Source organism: Hevea brasiliensis, chromosome 12, assembly GCF_030052815.1.
Source record: "Hevea brasiliensis isolate MT/VB/25A 57/8 chromosome 12, ASM3005281v1, whole genome shotgun sequence".
Classification (NCBI taxonomy): domain Eukaryota; kingdom Viridiplantae; phylum Streptophyta; class Magnoliopsida; order Malpighiales; family Euphorbiaceae; genus Hevea; species Hevea brasiliensis.
This window is the reverse complement of record NC_079504.1, coordinates 26,689,917-26,716,293: the sequence shown is the minus strand read 5'-3', so window position 1 is coordinate 26,716,293 and position 26,377 is coordinate 26,689,917. Positions and strand designations below refer to the sequence as shown.

Genomic DNA, 26,377 nt, shown 5'->3' with positions numbered 1-26,377 from the left:
TTTAAAATGTGAAATTTAATCAAATTCTATACAATTTAAGTTTAGTATAATATTAAATTTTATATAATTCATGTTTGATATAATTTTAAAATTGAAAATTCATTAATTCTTATTTTCTAAACTACTAAGAGTAAACTTGAAAATTATAATTATTTAAGTAATTTAAAAAAAATATATATACCTAATAAATTTATAACAATTAATAGATATATAAACCAACTAATATAATAATAAATATAAAATATTTCACATGTCTCAAAATATAAGGATTTATATATAAATATAAACAATGTCATTACTAAGTGCATTTTAGTACAAACCAAGTAAATGATTAATATTAAAATTTTTATTTTTACCATTTGAGTAGAACTGATAAATGGCCAAATAAATTATTGAAAGGAAATTTTTAGATATGATATTTTAATTTAAAAAATTATGTCAGATAAATTTTGTGAAATTTATTTCAAATTTAATAGAAAATGGTCTTCGTTATAATCAAGTTTTAGTATTGATTTTTTTTACACTAACTATACAAAACAAGAAATTTAATTGAATTCTACAAATTTTGTATTTTAAAATCAAATTAAATAAGCTCCTATTCTCTTTAAAAGCTAGAATTCCGAATTTTATTATATCTATTCGGTTTTGTTATTGTGATTTTTTATTATGAAAAAAATTAAATAAATAATTATTAAAATAAAATTGAAGTAAATAAGATTTAAAACAATAAAAACATTAATTTTTTTTTATTTGCACCTATTCTATTCACCCCTAATTTTGCAACACTCAAATTTGAATTCTGTAAATTTTATATTTTAAAATTAAATTAAATAAGCTCTGAATTTATAAAAATGCTAGAATTCTGCATTTTATCATAGCAATTTGATTTGGTTATTGTGATTTTTTAATATAAAAACATAAATGAATAAATAAAAATTATGTAACACCCCTAATTTTTAAATTTATTATTTTTTGGTAAATATTGATATTTTATTTTTATTTGAATTTTAGGAAATTATTTGAAATTATTAAGAGAAAATTGAAGTAAATAGAATTAAAAAAATTAAAATTATTCATTTTTTTTTTTATTTTTACCTACTCTATTAGCCCCTAATTGTGCCCTGATTTTGCAATCGATTATAGAATTAAAAAAATTAAAATTATTCATTTTTTTTTTTATTTTTACCTACTCTATTAGCCCCTAATTGTGCCCTGATTTTGCAATCGATTAATCGAATTCTACAAAATTTTTTATTTTGAAATTAAATTAAATAAGCTTTGATTCTCTAAAAAAGTTAGAATTTTACATTTTATTATATTAGTTCGATTTGTTTATTGTGATTTTTTATTAAAAAAAATAAATGAATAAATAAAAAATTATTAAGATAGAATTGAAGTAAATAAAATTTTACAAAATAAAATTATTGATTTTTTTTATTTGCATTGATTCTATTGGCCCCTATTTATGCCCCTATTTTGCAATACTCAAATTATCTAAATTTGAATTCTATAAATTTTGTATATTAAAATTAAATTAAACAAGCCCTGAATCTCTTAAATAAATAAATATTAAGATAGATTTGAAGTAAATAGAATTTTAAAATGATAAAATTATTAATTTTTTTTATTTGCACCGATTCTATTAGTCCCTAATTGTGCCCCTGATTTTGCAACACCTGATTAATTGAATTCTACAAATTTTTTATTTTAAAATTAAATTAACCAAGCTCTGAATCTCTAAAAAAGTTATAATTTTATATTTTATTATAATAAATAAATAAATAATTATTAAGATAAAATTAAAGTAAATAAAATTAAAAAAAATAAAATTATTAATTTTTTTATTCGCACCAATTTTATTGGCCCCTAATTGTGCCTCTATTTTGTTACACTCGGATTCTCGTAATTTGAATTCAACAAATTTGGTATATTTATATTAAATTAGACAGACTCTAAATCTCTAAAACAGCTTAAACTCTACATTTTATTATATCAGTAAGATTTAATTATTGTGATTTTTTATTATAATAAATAAATAAATAAATATTTTAAGATAAATTTAAAGTAAATAAATTTTAAAAAAATAAAATTATTATTATTTTTTTATTTGCACTGATTCTATAGGCCCTAATTGTGCCCTGATTTTGTAACACTCAGATTCTCCAAATTTGAATTCTATAAATTTTGTATATTGAAATTAATTAAATAATCTCTAATATCTAAAAAAGTTAGACTCTACATTTGATTATTGTGATTTTTATTATAAAAAATAAAGAGATATTAAGATAAATTTGAAGTAAATGGAATTTAAAAAAATATAAAATTATTGATTTTTTTATTTGCACCGTTTTATTGGCCTGATTGTGTCCCTGATTTGGCCACGCTTGGATTTTCTAAATTTAAATTCTATAAATTTTGTATTTTGAAATTAAATTAAACAAACTTTGAATAGAACTTTGCATTTTATTATATAAATTAATTTAGTTATTATGATTTTTTATTATAAAAAATAATTAAATAAATAAAAAATATTAAAATATCATAAGAGTAAATAAAATTTTAAAAAAATAAAATTATTATTTTTTATTTACATTGATTCTATTAATCTCAAATTACGCCTGATTTTATGCCACTTGAATTCTCTAAATTTGAATTCTATAAATTTATATTTTAAAATTAAATTAGATAAGTTTTAAATCTCTAAAAGGTTAGAACACCCCCATTTTATTATATCAATTCGATTTAATTATTAAGATTTTTATTATAATAAATAAATGAATAAATAAAAATTAATAAAATAAATTTGCAGTAAATAAAGTTAAAAAAAAATAAAATTATTGATTTTGTTTATTTGTATAGATTCTATTGGCCCTAATTATGCCGCTGATTTTTGTGACACTTGAATTCTGTATGCTAGCGTGTCAACTGGAGCCCACCACTAAACCGTAACTTTTAAAATCAAGTTGTGATTTTAATTAAGTCAAACACACACATCAGACAACAAACTTGTATATAAATCTAACGGCCAAGATCACTTAATTCTCACTCTTATATTAAAAGGTCAATTCTCAAGGACAAAAGATGAAAGTCCATGATAAAAATAATATATGTATCACAACAGATTCTCCCTCTCTTTCCCTCTCTCCTTCGTATTGACAGAGCTGTTGAAAAATCTTTGTCACGGTTAGTCCCCCGAGAAAATATGCCTTCCTTTGTCTGCCACCGAAATGAAATCATCCATAGATTGTTCCTAAAAACCCTACCATTAATTTCCTTCTCTAAACCCTAATTTCCAAACCCTCCTCCTGATTTTCAAATCCTCTCTATAAAAGAGCTGCGGTGAAATGCTTGTTAAAGATGCAGAAGCTGCTTCTGCTGCAAAAGAAACATTCAAGTTCCCTCCTTTGTACTTCTGTTACTACTAGTTTTCTTTCTTTGACTTGTAGAAACAAACCCAGTAACTATTTCCACTCTCACTCAATTAAAGACCCTTTCTTTTATCTTACTGTAAAGCCCTACACTTCTTTCTCAATGCCTACTGTTGCAGTTAGTGGCAGCGGCGGCGGCTCTTCTCTCGCCTATTGTGTGGCCAGAAAGACTGTTGTCAGACCTGCACTCAATTCTCGTGTATCTTCAAACTGTTACAGCGTCTGCCGTTGTGCCGCTGACAACACAGCAAAAACCCCTTTGCGGGCTTGGGTTGTAGCCCGGCCTGCATGGTACCACACAGTGGCCGGGTCCGGGGCAGAGGGACCCATCACCACAGGTGCGGCTGCTGCGGTGAAGAGTTGTGATGGGGAGACGGTGAGAAAGGAGAAAAGAGGAAAAGACCGCGAGGATGAATAGGCGGCAGAAAGGGTCATGTGAGATGGTGCGTAATGCTGATTTGTTGACAATTCCAGGGTGGGGCCAAAAATTTAAGGAAACTGGTTGAGAAAGGGTTCTGGGAATGGCAGAGCTCAAGAAGCTGTATAAAGATAAGGTATTAGTGGTCATTTATGTTTTGTGGAAGCTAAAATTCAAATCCAAGTTTAATTATCCAAAGCTCTGATTTTTATTTTATTTATTTTTTGCATTGTAATTTTCTCAGATCTTACAGTTATGAGAATGCTATTTTATGTCTGGTGTTGGCATTAGTATGTGACTTTAGAGTACTGGCAGAGCCTCATAATACAGTTGAGCATGTTTCAAGAATTTGATTTTATATTTATGAGGATTTTGGATTTTGGTTCATTGCAGTTTCTTGGGAAGGCTAATGAGACAATGGTTGAGTATTTACAGAGTTCTGTGGGAATTATTCACAAAAATCATGCTGAGAGCATAACAGCTTTCATCAAAGAGAGCGTGGATGAAGAGTTAAAGGATATAGACACAGATGTGAGAACTGCGTTGAAGAATCGAATCACATTTTGTGTTGAGGGAAATATTAGTGTTGGGAAGACAACATTTCTTCAGAGAATTGTTCGTGATACAATTGAGCTTCGTGATCTTGTTGAAGTGGTACCGGAACCCATTGATAAGTGGCAGGATATTGGCCCTGACCACTTCAACATACTCGATGCATTCTATGCTGAACCGCATAGGTATGCCTATACCTTTCAGAATTATGTGTTTGTTACAAGGGTGATGCAGGAGAGAGAGTCATCTGGTGGAGTGAAGCCGCTCAGGTTGATGGAGAGGAGTGTTTTCAGTGACAGAATGGTGAGTCTATGTAATTTTGTAATTCTATCTATGAATATAAAGTTTTAAAAATAATCAAATTCATGATCATTTTGTAGTTCTTCACAACATGATCAAAGACTTTCGAATTTCATTTTAGTCTCAAGGACCAAGACTTACGCAAATTTTACATTCTCTATGAAAACTATGAAATTCTTTGAAAGGAATTTGGAATTTTCTTGCATATGTTTGAAATTTATTAGTAATAAAATTTGGATTTGAAACCTTGCAGTTCTTTCTCGTTTGTTTGATCCCATCTGAGAGGAACAAAAACCTGATTAAGAGTTTCGAGGCTGATACTTTTTAATCTCATTGTTACTTGATAAAGGTCTTTGTACGAGCTGTGCATGAAGCAAAGTGGATGAATGAGATGGAGATCAGCATTTATGACTCGTGGTTTGATCCAGTTGTCTCAGTTTTACCTGGTCTTATTCCTGATGGTTTTATCTATCTTAGAGCAAGCCCTGATACTTGCCACAAGAGATTGAAGCTACGGAAGAGAGCAGAAGAGGGTGGTGTCACCCTAGATTATCTGCGTGACTTGCATGAAAAGCATGAGAGCTGGCTTTTCCCTTTCCAAAGTGGTAATCATGGAGTGTTATCTGTCAGTAAGCCACCCCTACAGCTGGATAACTCTTTGCATCCAGAAATTAGAGATCGTGTGTTTTATTTGGAAGGCAACCATATGCATTCGAGTATTCAAAAGGTATTGTATGTGTATCTTTTCCCATAAAATTCACATAATTGTGAAAGATATTGGCTTATTTTTCTTTGGTCATGAGCAGGTGCCTGCTTTGGTTCTTGACTGTGAAGCCAACATTGACCTTAGCAGAGATATTGAAGCAAAGGAGCAGTAATATACTTCTAAATATCTTCTCTTATAATCCGATATAGGAATGTTAACAATTCTTTTGAGTTGTGTTGATTGTTACATTATGCATGTGTTACAGTTCCAAGTTGTGCTCAGATCATTTGGTACTTTTTTGGGTGTGTTCTGGGGTAGTGTTGGGTATGCTATGTTTGCTAAAATTTTTATGCCTAGATTAATGCTGCTGCACTTTGCATACCCAATCAAGCTGTTAATGAAATTTAAATATTCAACACATACCAGACTAGTGACATCGATATCAGAGATGGTGGATATAATTTGCATCATTCATCTCTTCCTAGGCATTATTTTATTGCACCATTTTGTAGGGTTAACAATAGATCTATTCATGCATTATCATGTTTGTGTTTATGAGGTAATTTCAACTGTTTGTGTAATCATGGTTTTGTTTGTGCTTATCCAGTTTGTTTCTTTCTACTCTTTAACTGATGTCATTTGTGCTGCACTTTTTCTTAGAACTCAAAAGTGTTACTTTCAAGTTTGAAGTAGTTAGAATGTGAATGAGAAAGTTGGTCTTATGAATATATTTAGGTGTGTTCATTATTCAGGTTCAACCAAAATAACCAGACCGACTAAATTTGGTTTTTGCTTTGATGGAATTTGGTGTTTTCAGTGCGGTTTTGTTTTCATATTAGTAGAACTGTGTAGATCAAACTGAACCGAATATAATACCAACCTAAAACACTGCCCTTTTATGCATTTAAAAGGAAAATGGAAAAGCAAAACCCTAGCTCTTTGCCTCTCACCACACACCTTCAGCTCTTTCTGAAATTCTGCCTCATATCTAGACTCACCCTCACCTTTTTCCTCATCTTGCCTTACTCTGCTCTCTTCCAGTTCTCCCACACCTCTTAATCATAGGGCTACAAATTGACTGCTCTTTGGATGTTTGTTTGGTGAAGAAGGTATTGGAAGAATGAATAGCTTTGTCAACATCTCATCTTCTCCAATTCTTTTTGAGAATAAGGTGCATGTCCTGAAGGCCAATTCTGACATGAATACATCTTCTCCCTATTCATCTTTATCCTTCTCTTCTTCGAGAATTTCTAAGTACAATTGATTCTAGTTTTGGCTTAATTTACATTTTTTTGGGGGAAAAAATGATGTGTATATACTTGAAAATTGTTCTTCAGCTGGTTATTATTATTATTATGGAAAATAATTGGGTATTGACCGGAAGGTGAAAGTTAGATTGAAAATCATTGGTTGTTTTTCCAGTAGTCTTTACTTCTACAAGGCTTTGAATTTAATGGCATAAACCCTGCAAAAATGGATTGAAAATTTGATGGAAAAGGGAATGCAGAAGTTCGTTCTATAAAAACTGAACTGAATATTTCGGTTTGATTTCTTCAGTAAAATGGTTGAGTTCGCTGGTTGTATTTCTAATGGTTCGGCTTTCAGTTTGACCAAATGAACACCCCTCAATATATTGTAAGCATCTGATGCCTAGTGCCTCTGGAAAATGTAGGCACATACTAGGTTTCCTATTGCATGAGCTATCAGTTTGTTTGTATTGGTTTTTTTAGCCCTAAATCTATAACCAGCTAGTGCTGAAAATTGCATTTGTGCATTGATTCTTGAAGATTGTGTGGTGTTGAACTAATTTGTTTAACAATCTCATTTGCAGCTATGCACGCCAAGTTGCAGAGTTCTTTAAATATGTGAAGAACAGGAAAGAAGTTTTGCCCTCAAAATCTGGCGAAGGTGGTCTTATTGGCAACCGACAGGTCTTGCTGCCACGTGAAGGTGGATTGTTTTTACCGAGCGAAATGCACTTCCCTGCATCAGCTCTCAAATCTTTAGATTTTAGACGAACAGTGTCATTCATGTCTGGTCAGTGACTGTACTTCTGACCTTCTTTTCCAACTGATCTGTAAAGTGTTATCTTAGTTTGACACATCTGCAGGTGAGACTTGTTAACTTTCTGTGCATGTAAAGATGTTAACCCCTAGGATTTAGAGATGTAGAGATGCTTGTAATGTTGAATGCTTTGGTAATCTAATGTTTGATTGTTGAAGTTCTGTTCCTGCTGAAAAATGCAACTTTGGTTCTTCACACTTGTTATAATTTGATAGAATCATATTGCTAGATGGACGAGCTATGTGGTGCCACTGTAATCTCACATAACCTTCATAGCCTGAATTGTGTACAAGTAAGGGCTCCCTCCTTGTATATGATTGGCTAATATGAGAATATGAAGTGTTGCAACGCAGGACAAAACAAGAAATGGTACCCAATAAACAAGTTGGAAACCATTTGAAAGGGATCTAATATTTTTTGTGGGGTTGTAAATGTTTCAGTAGTTTTTGGGTAGGTTTGAAAACCCCTAATCTTGAAGCATTGGAGGCATAATTAATCTCAAATTAGTGAGAGTCGGCTATATGAACCTTTTTTCGTCATTTAACTTTATTAGATATTTAAAATTTAAAAAAATTAATTGAATTGATTTCTTATAAAATTTTAAATTTTAAATAGGGTTTAAGTTTTTTCTTTTTTCTTTTCACTCTTTTTTCTGCTCATTTTTTATATTTTGATTTTCTACCTTATACATTACCTTTCGGGCTTATAAAGGGCCAATTTTATTTATTTATTTATTTATTATTATTATTATTATTATTATTATTATTATTTTAGCATTGAAATGATTGATTTCAAATGTTCCTTTCAATAGGAATGCTCATGAATGTAAGATTCTCTTCAAAATTTTGGACCTTTAGAAGGTGTTGGATACCAAGGAAAAGGATTGGAAGGACAAAAGAGGCTGTTTTAGATGAAGTTTTATCAAGGGCCCTAAATCTGTTACATATATAATTTTTAATTAAATTCTATTTTTTAAATTATAATTTCAATAAAGTTCTAAATCTTAAAAAAAAAAAAAAACACGTCAACTAAATTGCATATGGTATGATTTTTTATCTTTATTTAGAAAAGTTTTTAAAAAATGATAATTTTGAATTCTAAGATGATGGTTTTTTAAATACTGTTTTACCATAACTTTTTCAAATCACGATAATTTAAAAATTTTGTATTTTTATTTTATTTTTGTACAATTTATAAAATTTTATCCTAAACATATCATTTTTTTAAATATATTATCAATAAAAATAAATTATTGAGTTTACCTTCACAGTCTCTTTTATATATATATATATATATATTCATAAATTTTGTTTTTAAAAAAATTGAGGGGAACTTTTTTCTTAAAAAAATTATTCTGGAGAACAATTTCCTGAAAGGAAAAATTATTGAAAAAAACACCAGGTAGTTTGGCCCATTCAAGTTAGTAGAGAAATCCAACCACAAAATTGCAGCCTTATAAGTCACCTAGCTTAGTAGTACTTAGAAAGTAGCTTATAAAATTAAGTTATCTAACTTAAATAATTTAAAAAATTATCATTTGACATATAAATTTAAAATTTTAAAAAATATTAATTAAATTATTTTAAAATTTAAAATTTAAAATTAAATAATATATATATATATTCTTTTTTAAAAATACATATCTAATCCTTAAGTTTGACAATTTTCTAACAAAATTTATTATAAAGCTATTCCTCCTCCATTTCAAGTAGGATCGTCAATTTGTTGAATTGTAATAATAAGATTAATCTCATGGACCTTGCAAATTTTTAAAGTCTACATAGTTGTTTCACTAGATAATCAAATTTTCAAAATTTAAGAGGTAATATCATTAACTACATAAATTTTTTAATAATTTAATTATATGTTTTTTAAAAAATGTAAAATATTATAAAACAATAATGAAAATATATAAATACTGAAAAGTATAAAAAAAATTTAATTTTTTTTAAAAAAAGTGAAGATCTCGAAAAAATAATCAGGAGAAAAAAATAAAAATTACAAATTAGGAAATGCTTCACTTTTTATAATTTTTTTAATTATTTCTTAAATCTTAGCATAATATTTAAGACATTATCTTGGAATATACTTATTATATTTACTATCGTGAATATAATTTTTTCTTAAATTATGCATGATCTTTTTTTAATTGCATTTATATTTATATTATATTGTTACCTTTGATGAAATAGTATTTAGACCATTCAAAAAATAAAAATCTAATTTGATTTGAATAGGCAAATAGTTATTTAAATATTTAAATTATATTTACTATATTTAACAAAATAGTATGACTGAAAATATAATACATAAAAAAAATATTAAATTATATTATTAAAATAAAATAATAAATAATCCACACTAACGTGCGGACAAAATGATGAGTTATCTTAGAATTTTTGACCTCTGCGGCTACTTTGCCTCCATTTTTTTTATGAACATGGTATTTCTGGTGTAATGTTTCTATACAATGGATGATGGCCTATCCTTCTATACATGGGGCTCTACATAATCTATTTTTTTTTTGTCTCTGCACTGTTAAATAACCTGTTATATAAATTACATTGGTTTGCACTGTATCAATTCTATTTGCGTCCAAAAAAGCTTTCTAGAATTCTCAGAACACTGCTACTGTGCATGCTCTGCATTTTGCTTGAAGGGATTCTTCAGAAAGATGCTTGAGGGAGGGAATTATAAAGATTTACCTCTAAATTACCATATCCCAAGATCAAATGATGGAGAACTCTGAAGGTCAAAATTTTGTGCATCGGATTTTGGAGCTACATCCTGTTTTTGTACTGATAACTTGGATCTATGTTTGAGTAGCAAGGTAGCTTGTGCCTCCACAGCATCAAGATCAAGATTTTCAAAGAATTGATCATCATGAAAAACTTCCGCATTAGCATCTAAATTTTCTGCAAGACCCTGCTGGAATGTTTCTTTTCTGCCAGCATCTGACTGCAAACAGAATTTTTGCTCTAGATTGATTACTGGAATAGATCCAGGCTGACAAAAACTCAATTTCCTTTTCCTAGATTCCAGCTGTCTCTCATTTTCATTCACAGAATGACTGGTTATACCAGGCATTGCTGCTGACATCCTCTCAGTACTGCAAAAGGAATCTGTATCTCTCCTGGCAGAGTCATTTGCAGAATCAGGTTGAGGGGTCTGGAAAGAACATAATGTCTTGACTGAGGAGCTTTTGCTTTCGTTCCTTCTGCTCACGGAATTCCCACAATCAGGAGTACTAGTGATATATGAATTTGATTCCCTCTCAATTGGTGATTGGGTGAGCAAAGAACGCCTATTGCATGAAATCAGTTAGTTTGTATACTCTGGAAATTCACCACAGCAGAAAGCCAAGAAATAAAATGGAAAAAAACAGATGATTACTTGACCAGAAATGACTTTGGTACAAAAAATTATATGACTAGTGCACAGACCAAACTAGATGACATTCATGATTCACTTACAAAGAAAAGAAATAAGTGAATTGTTTACATAGAGGAGCTGAGTGTTGCGAAACAGAAAAGAGTTTGGTTTAACGGCAAAAAAAACTCCAAATCTTTTACAAATAGATATAGATTGTTTAACGATTACTCAATCTTGTTTCGGATGTTGTTCTGAGTGCAATAACATAATTTTGAAAGAAATGGACTGATATTTTTAAGATGATGAAAGCAATTGCTCTACCGAAAATAGATATACATTTAACGACATCGTGAAATCTTTTGTATGAAATCTGAAACCCTGACTCACCACAGCAGCAAAGTAATCACAATGCTGGATAACAAACCATACATAAATAACAGAGAACTTATTTCCTGTTAATGGTTTTGAAAAGGAAGCTGGCTTCTATCAAGCTGGAATTCCCAGCAGGGACTGGGACACAAGTACGTAACAGGAAGAGAGGGAGAGAGACCTGTAAACTGCCATCATGTCAACTCTACTAGTTTCAGCTTGAATACTTGCTGCTGTGGGATTTGTCCTGTCATCTATGAAACTATCATCATATGAACTGTTGCCTGAGTCATCTTTCTCATCGTCAGACATTTCAGCTTCAGAAGATACCCTGAGCAACCAAAAATGCAGGTAAGTTAGTAATACCATGAATGAAATTCAGAAAATATTACTGTAGTTTAAGTTTTAGGGAATATTTTGTTTCAATACATTTATTTATATGATATCGGCCCATATCATATTATTAAATAAAAAAATTGAGATTTATAACAGGGAAAATAATTAAAAATAAAGTTTGGCACAATGCAACTGATCACTCAAAATTACTTACTCAGCTTCCTCCTCAATGAAGGTCCTGGCATTGCCAGTTAGCTTCCTTTTACCTGAACACAAGCGGTACTATATTACTGATAGTAGTTTGAAGTTCGTTTCCTAAATATAACGCATGCCATACCCCTATATTGCATTTACAAGTGGCTTAATTCAAGCAGAAGTGAGAATGAAATTGGTCAGCAATTAAAAAGTTTTGGGTGCAACAATGGACCAGCTATAAGTGGATTTGAGTTACCTTTACAGTACTTTATTTGGTTAGGACTGATATCAGAAAAGGATCTACCAAGGTTTGCAATTGGCGCTAAAGATTTATCTTTGTTGCCTTCTGGATTCCTATTTCTGTCAACATCTCCAATTTTCCGCAATCTCTTGAACTTGCGCGCTTGTTCAACATTTTCCGATTTGTCTCCAGAACTCGGAAGCCAATCTTTGCTCAAGCTATTTTTGGTGAGATTTGCCAAGGGAGTATTGGTTTCTTCAGCAGCTGGGGAAATTGAGGTACATCCATCTGTTCTGACAACATTGTTCTCCTTAAGTATAGGAGTATGACATTCATTATTAATAGAAGATATGGAGACATCTCTTTGACAGGAACTACTGCTGATAGCAATATCATTTTTTCTTGGACTCTGAGACTTTGACAGTAGTTCAGCACACAATTTCATGGGTGATACATCTGTAGCCAAAAACTCATTCCTTCCTTTGCCATTCAACAGTCCTGCAAATTCTTTGGCATACATTAACCATACGCAATATAAAAAAAAAAAAAAAAAAAAATCAATGAATTTTAGCATAGAATTATTATGAAAACTAACCAATATCTATTGGAGATTCCGGAACAAAACCACTTTGGATCATATTGGTTAGCCTGGGACTCAGTTCATTACTGTTGTCATATTCATCAGCATGCAAAGACGGCACCTTGATTTCCAAGCAATTGAGTGCTTCACCAACACAATCTCCTTCGTTTGAAATGATTTTCTTCAACACTGAAGTCTCAGGAAATTTTTCAACCTGATCCAGTGTTGTCTCCTGCTGGAGATTAGACTTAGACATTGCCAAAGCCACACTTGTTTCACACTGAACCCAAGATGTTATTATGTCTGGACTAGACTTGCCTTGTACAGTCTGTTCCTCATAATTTTTACCTGGATTTTTCAAATGGCAAGAATTTGGCTTCAAGCAATTTAGCAGCACAGTTGCGCTAGGACTTGTACAATTAGTTTGTGATGCCTCTTTTAATGGAAGTACTGGGACAGACAAAATTATGACCTTTCCATGAGCATCTACAGACAAACTCTGAACCAAAAAGATAGGAATGGCCTGCTGGTCTTTGGCCTTGGGGATCCAGCACATTTTGCTCCTTGGTTCTCAAGGACTTTAGGGATGATACTTCAGAATCTGTTACTTTTTTCTGTGACTTGGTACTTGGAGATTCATCCCAAATCAGTGGATCTACAATAGCAGTTTAAGAACTTCAATATGTATAAAGTCAATACATTTGGGAAGCACGGCATGTGACATTTAAATATTTAATGCTACCAATAAAAAATTCCACTTCTTTCAAAGAAACCTTGACAAGTAGAACTATAAAAATGTTGGTAAATTTTCATGCACAGTACATACAACTACAAGATAAGAAATAGGAAAAGGAGAAACACAATGATCAGAATAAAATGTACAAAGCACAGTGCATAGGGATAATAGATGGAAGCTAAAGAAGAGAAACATCAAAGACAACGATCCATTAAGCGGGAAAAAAGTACTTTAGCAAACTCAAAAATAAAATACTTTGTCCAGCCTAAATGCTTCTTCATTTTTTTTTTTTTTGTTATGTTCAAAAGTTTTTATGCACTTTAAAAAATAATTTTTAAGAGTTTTGATTTTAGAAAGAAACAATCAGCAAAGTTGCAAATTTTGATATTTGTACATTTGCATGCTAATTTTGTTTTCCCTGCAGTCTTCAATGGACAAAATAAGAATTAAAAAGTAAGCAGCCTTGGCTCAAATTTTAGTAGTATGCTTAGTGTGAACTTGAATTAGAGTAAGATAAGTAAATTACTTCCCATGTCTAATTAGATTTGTAGAACTAACTGATAGAATTCCTTCCATTTTCTCTGTATTGCATTAATATAAGACATTAAAAGCCACAGAAAACTTTCTGTGTCAATTCTTTTTGACAACATTTCAGCTGCAAAGAATTAAAGATTACAGTACTTTATCATTTTCCTCTGTATGATATATTAAAAGCCATGAAAGACTTTCTGAATATCAGTTTTTTTTGACAAACATTTTCAACTGTAAAGAACTAAAGATTGCATTACCTTTATCATTGTCCTCTTTTTCAACAGTGTCAACTCCCAAGCACTTACCTGAAGCAATTTCACCCTGCATCCAGTAGACAACTTGTAAGCAAATATAATGCATGATAGTTGAAAAATGCCTAGCACTAAAGTTGAAAGCAAACCTCAGTAAAGAAAGTGTTGCTCTCCCCAGAAAATGATAGATTTTGCAAATATTGCATTGTATCAATCAGCATGTCTGTTCTATAAGAATGCATTACTTTATGCACTCTTGAGGGAAATGCCTGGAAATGTGGAAAGGCAATAAGAGATGGTCTCCAAGATTTTTCACTGGTGGGCTCAAAGTACTTGGCAATTAAAGCAACTTCATCAGCATTTAATTTGGCTCTGAACATGGGTGTCTGGATAGCACTATCATCTTTCACTTTCTTTCCACGAGGAATGTATTGTTCAATTGATAGCTTGACAAATTGGACTTCTGGTTTAAAAACATGGGGAATCTGGAATAAACAAAACGGTCAAGAAGATAACAGATTAAGAATGAACGAACCAGAAAATTTCTTATAGATCTCACCATCCTTGGGCTAGAATGGAAATCAAAGCTATTTATCCCCCCATTATGCATGTGTTTCCTAATGGCCCTGCTGTTTGCTTGTTTTCGCATATAACCCTTCAATTCAGACCCTTCACAAGCTAAAACTAGTAAAACCTTGTCAAGGTACAACTTGGCAAAGAAGCACTAAGAAATTACATAGTTAAATTCAGGAATGAAATATGGTGACCTATCAACAACCTACTTCATAAAATGCATTAACCAAATGACAAAAGGATATTAACTCGTCCATCATGCTTCCTTCCAGTTCTCCCCATACGCTGGATCATTCTTAGTGGTGACACATTAGCATCAAAACATATTACAAGATCCACTTCCATGATATCCAGGCCTTCTTCACCAATTGACGTGGCAACAATAACATTGTATTTGCCAGCTCGAAATTTCTGTTGGAAAACAAAGCAAGTGAATGGTAGGAGCCCAGAAAATAATGAAGAATAACACAAGTACCTCCAAAACAGCCTGTTGAACTTTTTGTGACTGGCCTTTCAATGCTTTTCCTGTAAGAAATGTAGAACCCATTACTACATAAGTCATAACTAATGCAAAACAGATTCTAGAAAAATAGAGCAACAATGCTCTCCAAAATTCTAGAAGAGGGAGGAGGAAAATAAAAAGCAGCAGTTCCTTTTTTAAAAGAATGAACTCAATGGCAAATAGAAAGATAAAGAACAGAACTGCAAACCTGTGCTTTGACCAATAAATTCTGTTGCTTTAACTAGATCCCCAATGTTAGACAGTGCATCCATTATATCCCTGAAATGACAGAATAAAGTGCACCAAAGAAAATTTTTTCTTATTTAAGGGCATCATGTGATGAAACAATAAAATGAACTTCAGAAACTTTTTTTCTACCTTACACTTCCTCTAAAATTGGAGAAAATTATTACCCTTGAGTTCTGTGGATCATTTGTTTCTGCAACCACATATTTAGCTATTACATTAACCAACAGATAATAAAACTTTCAAGTCTGATCAGACATGAGCTGTTAAATGGAGTGATGACTGCAAACTGACAATTCTTCAGAAAGTATTATTATCAATGATAAGCATAATTCTGGAATTCAATATCCTCATCAAAAGGCAAGTTTTATAATGTTATACTATATGGACCTTTGACCAAATATAAGAGGCTGATGATGACACAGAATGTGAAGAAGCCATATCTCCGAAAGAGACAACATTGAATCTAATCATGACCAGATCCATGCAGTCATTCAAACATATGGCATTTATGATGCTATAATTTTCCTTGTTTATCAAATTCCAGTTGGCCCAGCTATCAATTAATCACAATTAATAATCCTCAGTGGAACAAATACATGAACAGGCACAAAAGCATGAAAGCAGGAGAGCATGTTTATGTGTTGCTTCCACAGTTTTAGTTGGAAACCAACAACAAAGAAATTGACAAATAATCTCATTGCAGTGAACAAAAATTCTAACTCATTTTCTAACATTCATATTCAGAATTCAACCCTAACATGCTAAAAGGACAAATAAAAAATGCCATTTTGATTTATGACCTCTACTCCTCAAATGGTTAGTGTTAAAGCATAAAATTTACCATATATTGAGACAACATGTTGCAGCCAAAATAACTCAAGGAATGGCAAGATTAAAGATCAATTAGGTTTACAATTGTTGTCTAGATAATCTGCAGCCAACCACGGGAGTGCTTTATACTCCTCATAACATTTTTAGTTAAGCCAACTGGCAGCTAATTCAGCATTCAAACTTTTCTGTTATTCTAAAAGTCAAGAGTGTCCTTCTAGGTCTATAGCCAGTTTTTTTTTAAAAAAAAAATAATAATGATCTAAATTTGTTTTTTTTTGTCTTTATCAGTTGTCTTCCTAGTCAAGGTATTATTTTGAATTTCTGAATCAGAAGTTCAATTCTAATTAGGATTTAGATTACTAGACATCATGTATATCAATGTAAAGTTTTCAATGCACTTAATTTGTTAATCACTTTTAATAGTTTTTTTTAGAAGCATACAAAGATTGCTTTATAGTGTGATTGCAACCTCTCCCTGGGTGATTGTCCCTTTTCTTTCCTATGTTCATGACTTCAGATGAGAATATTTACAAGTATTTGCAGAATTCAGCCATCAAATAACCACCTATGTTAATCCCTCATCTTAAGATAGTAATAATAATAATAATACACTCGAAGTACAAGTCTTCCTTGTAATATATGAAAGCTATCATGGTTATGCTTAAGCCTGAAGGTAACAAAAAATAAATTGTTATTCAAATCAAGACCACTATTCTTTGATGTAAAAAAAGAGATGAAATGCCGCTTACTGAAATGGTCCACCAGTACTTCCAACATTTTTGACAATTTGGGACTAGGAGCACCATGAGACAAGCTTTGCTGCATTGAAAGTTTTACTTTTCTAATGTCTTCATTTTTAGTCATCAATCTTGCAAATGGCCTGCAGCAATTAAGTTTGAACAACTTAAGATCATGTTGGAAAGAAGTAACTAACAGGAAAAAATTTGACCTTCAATACAAATACATGACATTGAATATGGACATACAAGACAATTTAACTCAAGCAGCATGAAGCAAAATTGGATAGATCATCAGCATGAAGCAAAATTGGATAGATCAAATAAAATACTATAGTCATCTTGTTATTATCAACTTAACATTTCAATGCAATCTATACTTAGTCAATTGAGGGTCCAGACATTTTTAGATGAACACATTAAGTTCCGCTATTTTAATTCAAAACTTCTTTTGCTAGAAGTTTCAATTTCCCCCGAGTTATCTGAGCCCATGTAAGAAAAGAAAGAGTCTGCTCTCAAACACCAAACTTCAATCAACGTTAAAAAAAATATCTCACTTCGTAGCAAATAAAAATTTTAGCTAGCATTTCAACGGAAAGGCTACCATTACATTAGTTGCCAAGACCATATTGGGAACAAATTTAATTCAATGACATGTCATATCCAATAAATTTAATAAGCAAGTCATAAAAATCCGGAACATATTGCTCAATTGATCAAAGCAGTGCTAAAGTGGAGAATACACAAGAAGATACCCTTGTTTCAACTTTTCTTCCAGCATCTCATATGCTGGCCTTATTCCATGACTGGAAAGTAGCTTACAAATGTGATAAAGAGTAATAAGACCTCCAAAATAAGCTTCAATTTCTCCATATTTGCCCTGGGGAAGTTCTGGTGGAGGTGCTCGGCGAAATTTATCCCTTGAATTAAGTAAATCTGGGGGGCTGAACTGTCATATGTCAATATGAAAAGTAAGGAACCCGGACAGAATCTGATAGTTTGATTTAGTAAAATTTGGGATGAAAGCAGATAGTACAGTTTAAATAAAAATATGGCAATTAAGGTGTCAAATATCATCTTTTGTCATAATATTGCTCCTTCATAAAGTAGAATTACAAACAAAAACAAAGAGACATGTTGAATCTGCTCGAAGTCATCAACCACAAAGTAATGATTCTCAAGAAACTGACCAAGGTAGTTAAAAGCATAAGGCACACTCATAGGATGCATCACCCCACCGCTTAACCCACAAAGCACAAAGAAGCACTCAGCTTCATTGAAGGAAGAGCAAAATTATTAAAAAATTAACTTAATAACATAATATGCAAAGAAAATAAAATCCTCTATATAAAATTTAAACCCTTAAGAAATAATCAAACATCCAAAAGTTTTTAGCATTAAAATTCATAGTCATAACTCAAACCTACATATCTTCACTAGATTTCCCATCAAAGTCCTCAACACTTTCATCCTCATCTCCAAAATAAGATCAATTTCCATCAAAATCTTCATTTAAATCAGTCTTAACATCTTCCAACAATAGCCTTGAAGTTGAGGCTTTTAGTGCTTTAAGCTCAAGAAAATCTCGCCTTACTAAACGCGCTCCGCTTAGCATATGTAAACGCGTTTTCCTATTTGTCATTGCACTTCAGCACTTAAGCCAGCGTTTTTGACTACACTGAAACTGACTTTATAACAAACAAAGTAATTAAAGCTATCATAAACTATGGACTTTGTGCATTTTATGTAATGCATATTCAAAAATAGATTTGTATCAACAACTCTTCTGCTGATTTTTCAAGGTGGATACCTACTATGGGACAACCTAAAAGAGAGAGACTTTCAATTCGGGCATGGTGGGTACATAGATGAAAAAGAACACCTAGACTTCAAATAGAACTATTTACTTATTGTACCAAGTGCCAACATATGATCTCATTAAAGCCCTTAGGTCTTGGAAATATTTATACATCACATATGCTATAACCCATTTCCCAAAAAGTGTATTCAACTCAATATTTATACATAGCATCTCAAACTCAAATACTTCTCACCAACAGTGGTGGCGCCACATGTTGTGACATGGGGTCAAATGACCCCCACTAAACCTTTTTTGTTTCATACATATTATATGTTGTTAACTTATTTTGACCCCACAAATTAAATGATTATACCTGAAACTAATATAGAGGGTAAAAAATTTAAAAGAAAAATGTATCCAAAAAGCTTTTACTAAAACATGTACAAGAAGTTACAAAAATAAAAATTAAGTAGAGTAAAGCTATTTGAAAAGCTCTTGGTGTCATTCAAATTTTATTTATTTCAATTGAAGTTGATTTGCAATTTGTAAATTGGGTAAATGATTAAAATTCTCTTTAATTTATTGTATGGATATTATTTTGTTTTCTTCTCTTAATTAGCATAAATTTTAATAAATTAATAATGTAAAAATTATTTCAATTCATTTAGTTCAATGTCAATCTAATATATATCAAAATTTCTATTTTATTCAACCCATTTAATTTGATATCATTCTAATAAAATTGCATCTCTTTTTTTTTTTGAGAATTAAATTAATTATGAAACATATTTTAGTTGTTAGGTAATAGATAAATTTCTTATAAAAAAAAAAAAAAACCTTAAAGCAATCACAAATTATTAAAGTTTAAATGAAATTGACCCCACTAAATAAAGTTTCTAACTCTGCCATTGCACACTAGGCACATGCATTTGCCCCCTTGTTCCACTTATCTTTCATGCATGTGTTTTGAGTAAACAAGAATAGGTTTCTTGAATAATAAAGTCAGATGATTGTTGTACTTAATCCATTTATTAAATTTGAATCATTAAGTATTTTACTTTGATTGCAACCTTTTCAAAATTAGCATTACTTGTCCTCCTCTCTCTCTCTCTCTCTCTCTCTCTCTCTCTCTCTCTCTTTGTGTGTGTGGGTGTGAGGGGAGGAGGAGGGGGGAGAGGAGAAGGCCATGGGGGAAAAGTGGAAAGGCTTTTGGAGATCATCAAATGATCTCTTACCCCTTCTAACAAAGCCCAAACAAGCGCTTAAGAGATAATCAAGCATATGATTAACTATCAACTCCTAGCAAATGGTGCATGAAAACACTTTTTGGAGCTTTCATCATCTAAAAAATTTTAGTACTAATTTTCCTAATATTAACGAAGATAAAATAATTCAGGGAAGTTACATGAGAAAATAGCAAGTGTTGGATAAAAGCTAAGTAAGAATCTTCATGTACAACAAGTCTATGTCTTTGCATAGATTTTTTTTTTACTAGATTATATTAAGCAATTGTAACAAGACATGATAATATTATAGAAACACTAAGTAAATTCATTCATACAAACATTTTATGCCATGAAAACCAATAGAATAAAGAGGCAAAATAGACATCAATACACTAGAGCTAATTTCAGAATGAAATCAAAACATTTTATAACTTAGAGAACCATACAGTTTTATAGTCTCGATTTTGGAGAAGTCCAACTGCAGAAAGCCTAGCCGCATATGGACGTATCACCTCCAGTAACTGTTTATTTATATCAACAGCATCTTTTCCCAGTGCAACCTAGAAATATGGCAAAGGTAATATTAACTTTGTCAATGCACTTATTTCAACAATAAATTTTATAACATAGATAGGAATTAGTAATACCTCAAGCAATTCAATCTTTCTGTTATGAACATATGGGCTTACATCAGGATCATTTTCATCACGATATTCAAGAGTTGATATATGTAAGTTACTAATAATATTCTGGATGGCTTGCTGCTTTGCTGAAGAAATTGAATCAACACAAGGATTTAAAATATTATAGCAAAGCTTTTCCAAAACCAAAGTAGATTGCATGTTTACTTACATCCTGGTGTCGCAGTCAAAGCCAATATTCTTAGCTGCAGTGGTACTGTCATCAACTACAAAATTGAGGGAATGACTAGCATCTCAAACCAGTGGATATTTCTGCAAATATGATTAAGGAAGGGAAAAAGAGTAACAGACCTCGCGAACTGCTACACAGTAAGAATAATTTCCTAATGCACGATGAGCTTCATCAATAACCAAACATACTAGGTATTTTACCAAACAAGTGCCTGCAATAATTTTCTCAATGAGAAAAATTCAGTGGTGGAACATAACTGAAGAATGTTGCACAGATAAATGAAAGCCACAGAATGTAATTTTTCACATACAACAATCATTTAACATTCACAAAATTTTCCGCATAAGTAATAAGGCATAACCCTTTTGCTTTTTGTAGGTTTATTAAGGCATAACTTAGACCATCACCAGCTTGAATATCCTTCTCCAGAACTTGTGGAGTAACAAAGAACACCCGTTTAGTTTTCCAAAAGCATGCCCTTTTTGTAGGACTTAGCTGACCTGTCATATCAATTGTCCATTCCTGCAATCAGTTTATAAATAATTGTGATCAGAATTAACATATCAGGAGGAAACCATTCCATGTACAAGTAAAAACAGCATCTTACTTGTGGTATTCCCACAATATTATGGCATGCTTCTATTTGTTGCATTACAAGTGGTCGAGATGGTGCAGCAAATACTATTTTCCCTGCAAGGGACAGACCAAACATACCAATCAAACTTGAGAAAACCACCAAGGCGCAAAACAAGGGAGAAGAACATGTCAGGTTGATGCAAAATTGAATCATTTTCAGCTTCATCCAGTGTTGTCAAAAGCGCTAAGCGCTCTAAAGGCGAGAAGTTCCTCTATTGCCCAAGGCACTCACCTGAGGGAAATAAGCAGCTAATTTACTCTAAAATAATAAATATTAAATATACAAGGTAAAAAAGTCTAACATATTATACAATCACTAAAGTGCTAAATTTCATATTCATATTTCATAATATATTATATGTTTTAAGCTTCAAGATCAAAAGCATCCCTCTAATAACACAAAATGTTAAAACAAAAACCATAAAGCACACAATATAATTTAAAATTCTAGATGCATTCTTCAATTTCATTCATTATGTCACGCAAATTTAAAAATCCTAATTCTCTAGTCATCATCTTCTTTAACATCCACCATATCATCATCATCATCCTCCAATCCCTCTCTTCCCCTTCATCAGATTTATAGTCCTCCTCAATCTCTTCGTCTTTCTCTGAGTCAGTCTCTTCTTGAATATTTACTACTCTTGAACTTGGTGCATTTGCTCGAGATCTTGTTTGTTGTCTTGTGTAAGTCCTCATTTCCCCACCTCTAAATGCCTTAGCCACATCAACCCATGTCAAATTATCATCAACTTGTCTCTTTCTCAACCTTTTTTTTTTAATTTCTCGACTTTTACTTGCTTGGGAGCACTTGGTGCCGCCTTGCTTGGGCCTCGCCTAGGTGCTTAGGTAGCATCTAGTTGAAGGCACCTTGCCTGGAGGCTTCCCAAGCGAGGTGCCTAGATTTCTCTTGGCCCAGGTGCCTCTTGACAACACTGGTTTCATCCATCTCAAGACAAATAATAACAAGCAAATAAACAAGGAAACATGTATTAGGAAATGATTGAATATAAAATTGACTTTCAATTAACAATCTATGCTTTATTCAGGATATGAACATGGACATCAAAACATGAAAAGTTATCCAAGCCCAAGTTTTGGTTCAATCTTAGTCACTTTGTAACTAGAAAAGCAATTAACTATTAAAAATAAAATGCATATTTAGATGAATGAGATGTGGTTTAAAACTCAAGCATACATGCCAATGTCAACAAGTCATAAATCTAAACTAAACTTGAGAATTCCAAACATATCAGCTTTGTGTATAAATAATATTTATTATTTCCTTTATATAGGACCAGTTTGGCATCAAGTTTTAAGGGCTGAAAACACATTTTTAAGAAAAAACACCATTTTAGATGTTGTTAGAAAAATTTAGTTTGAAAAAGTTGTTTTGTTATTTTGGTATTTTTATGACAAAAACAAGTCAAATTTAATTTTAAATCAATTTTTAATACTCTTTAACTAATATATTTAAGAAAGTATTTTTCTCAACAGCAGCTCTAACAACAATGCTAATCAGATCTATGCTTTGTATAAAAGATTTGGTGAAGGGTCTCATCGTTGAATGCCTTTGAACCCTTCAATAATAGTTGAGTAGGAGAAATGATTAAGACTTTTTTATTGTCAACAAATATCCTAGAGCATAGCATTTGTTCCTCCTGTAACTACTACTAGAGTACCTATAAAATAAAAAATTTAAGGACTTCTCACCAGAAATATAAGATACTTGGAAATGCAAAATTAAGAGTGGCATTTTGGCTATTAATTTTGGAACATTAAGCAGCGCAAACTATTGGATGTTAACTAATAGTACATTAGCTTGTTTAACTACCTTCTTTTATTATTCTGTTTTGTAGGAGATAATTTTCCCTCCATTACCCTTGGTTCTAAAGGAAAGAGAATTGTTAAATATGGATAAAACTAGAGTTGCATTTTAGCATTTCATATTCTTTTTCTCCCCTCATTGCCCTTGAGAGCCAAAAATGAAGCCTCAAGCTTTTGTAATGAAATCATGATATACCCACAAAATGTGTTTATGCATCTTAGAGAATCAGAACACATACGTAAAGTGAAATGATGAATGAAGAATAATAGAACAACACTTGGGGAGTAAGTTAGGATCATGCTATCTGTAGTGTTATCATCCTACCATCTGGAAACCATCTGAAATAGTTATACATTACAACTGCAGCAATAAGTGTCTTTCCAAGCCCTGTTGGCAATGCCACCAATGTATTTGAAAATAATGCTGTCTTGGTTATAGCCAACTGATATTCACGAAGTGGGACATTAACTGCAAGATAGGATTACAAAGAGGAGTGGAGATGTATAAGTTTATTGTCAATGCATTTAGAGTAACTTTTATTTTGCATGAAATATATATATATATATATATAAGCAACTCTACTGTAGATCAAAGTCGCAAATTTCAGTTCATAAAATCAAACTCAAATCACATTCAAGAAATTAATAATAATAATAATAATAATAATAAAAGAAAGAAGGAAAGAAAGGTTAAAAAAAATGCTTAGGGCAAAAACTAAAGAAGTATAATCATTCAAAAATGATTTATGTTTGCAAATCTAAAAAGATAACATGTTAAGGCCTTAACAGTAGTTTCCATACCCTTTTCAACAATGCAAGAACTAATTCAATACCCACACTACGCACTCTCAATGTTCACCATTACCACTAACGAATTTCACAAGAGAAAAAAGATTGATTGTCAACATTAAATTTGAATTTTGATTACTTTGGGAATCATGATACAGGATAATTTTCTCCAGTTTGGCTGTTATGAAGAATGTGCATGCGTAAATAAATATCAAAGGGATTGCTAAAACCCCAATTCATCCATTATTTGCCCAAAGAACAACTTAGCATTTCAGCGAACAAGTTGTTAGGAAGCTAAAGTCATTAAGCTTTCAACCATTACAGCAAAGCAAAACAACTGTTCAGCAAAAACCACACAAAAAGAATCAAATTTGAAAATATTCTCCAAATCCCATCTATAGCGCAATCTAGTAAAAAACCCACCTCTAAAAGAATCAAACCCGGAAGTAAAATAATAATAGTAATAACAATAAAAAAGAAAGAATCCTTTCTTCAGAAATTCCACTTAGACACTAGCCCAAAACCTCCCAAGTCCCAATTAAAAATTACACAAAGAAAATAGCACTTCTAGAAAGGAAATTGTGAATATGACCTGGATATATCCAAGTTTTAGCAGCCTCAACATCAATCCCAACGCAGCTTACCCTCTCATCTTCACCATCAACAGCAACCTGCTGATCAGGATCATCAACCACTGGATTTTCATGTGGATGCTCGAGACCCACACCCTTCCCAATAAAACTATGGAGGGTAGATTGCTTATAAGCCCTGGGCTTTCTCAATATCTTATTAGAAGAAGACACATAATTACAATTATTCTGAAGAGGAACAAAATGGGAAGAAGATGGATAGTTGGGGAGTGAAGTTAAGGGGTTTGCGCTTTGACATGCCACATCGATTTCTTTCACAGCTGCCTCCCAGTCGAACCCCTATGCATAAAAAGGGAGAGTTCAATTAGAGCAGAAGAGGGGAGGATAAATACATAAAAGGCGTGGAACTGAACTTACGTCGTCGTCGTCGGCGATCTGTAGAGGGCTTGCGGAGGTCATTTTGGGGAAATGAGAGATGGGTTTTGAACTGAAATCAGCGCTTTGCAGAGAAACCCTCAGGCCAGAGAGAGATGTCGGAGCGAAGGTGAGATTGGCGGCAAAACTTGAAATACCCAAATGGGAGGGACGATTCGAGGGCAAGGTAATAGCAGAGCATTTGGAACGCTTTCCATTCAAGTGGGCTTTAGCCCACAATCTGCCTAAAATGGGTCTGAAATAGATGCTGCTTAGGAACAATTTTTTTTAATATATTAATATGAATGTATTAAAAATTAATTTAAAATTAAATTCAACATAATTTAATTATAACAATTTTAAAATAATAAAATAATTTTTTAAAAAAATATATTTTTTTTAAATTTCAATTTTAAACTGGCTTTAATGGTTTTAATGTTGTAAATATAAAAACCAATGACTTAATAGTAGTATTGAAATATTTTTAAAATTATTAGTTTTTAAATAATTTTAATGATTTATTTAAAATTACTCATTAATTTTTTAATAATTTTAATACTAAATTTTAAGAAAAAATTATTATTTAATTTTTATGTTAATAAAATTAATTAATTAATTAATTTTTTAATTTTAAAAAATATATTATTCATCTCCATATTTTATTTCCATTTTGGAATATCTTGTACATTTCTTGAAATTCATTGCCATTTGTTTAAAATTGGCCCACTAAATCTTGACCATCTATGGACTATCTCGCCTTTGGATGTTGGAAATGCGAAGGCTGGTGCCAAATGAAAGCCAAAAATGCGAGAATCATGATGGTGGTCTTAGATCGCTTGTCCAATAGCCGATTTAGCTGGAAAGTGCCTCAAAATGAAGCAACTTCTCCTCCTCTCATCTTCTCGCTCCGGTAACAAGCTTAGTTGAAGAGGAAAGCCTATGGAGAGAAGCTCTAAATGCCACCAAACTTTGTCTGGTTTTGCTGCCAAAATCACTTGCATAAGTTCCTTGAAATTTGTCATTATCACCATTATTTCGCCTCTTCTGTTGCCTGTTAGAGTCATCGTGAATCATTGGTATTGGGGGGAAGTGTCGCTGATGATGATAGGATCGTGGAGGTATACTCTCTCATTCTCTATCTGTTTCTGATTGGTTAATTGCCTTCTGTCTCTTTCTCCATTGGGAGAAATTATATAGTTCCTCCCCCACTTGGGAGAGCCAAATTAATACTAAAAAATTAATTTTAATTT

The 26,377-nt window shown here is 31.8% G+C and overlaps 1 protein-coding gene and 1 pseudogene across 1 annotated transcript; one reads left to right on the top strand and one right to left on the bottom strand.

The window, feature by feature from the left end:
* The first annotated feature begins 3,130 nt into the window (after positions 1–3,130).
* Positions 3,131–7,625, top strand: LOC131171384 (uncharacterized; annotated as a pseudogene).
* Positions 7,626–10,118: 2,493 nt separating this feature from the next.
* LOC110651969 (DEAD-box ATP-dependent RNA helicase FANCM) lies at positions 10,119–25,330 on the bottom strand. Its single transcript, XM_058131369.1, is given in 24 exon segments — positions 10,119–10,772; positions 11,391–11,540; positions 11,760–11,811; positions 11,997–12,479; positions 12,577–13,055; positions 13,057–13,216; positions 14,086–14,149; positions 14,229–14,564; positions 14,639–14,766; positions 14,898–15,063; positions 15,128–15,177; positions 15,363–15,433; positions 15,533–15,593; positions 16,984–17,114; positions 17,727–17,920; positions 20,445–20,558; positions 20,646–20,767; positions 20,851–20,905; positions 20,991–21,082; positions 21,279–21,393; positions 21,479–21,561; positions 23,660–23,803; positions 24,716–25,052; positions 25,131–25,330. Coding segments are annotated over 24 exon segments (4,221 nt in total). The 5' UTR covers positions 25,173–25,330; the 3' UTR covers positions 10,119–10,180.
* Between the last annotated feature and the right edge of the window lie 1,047 nt (positions 25,331–26,377).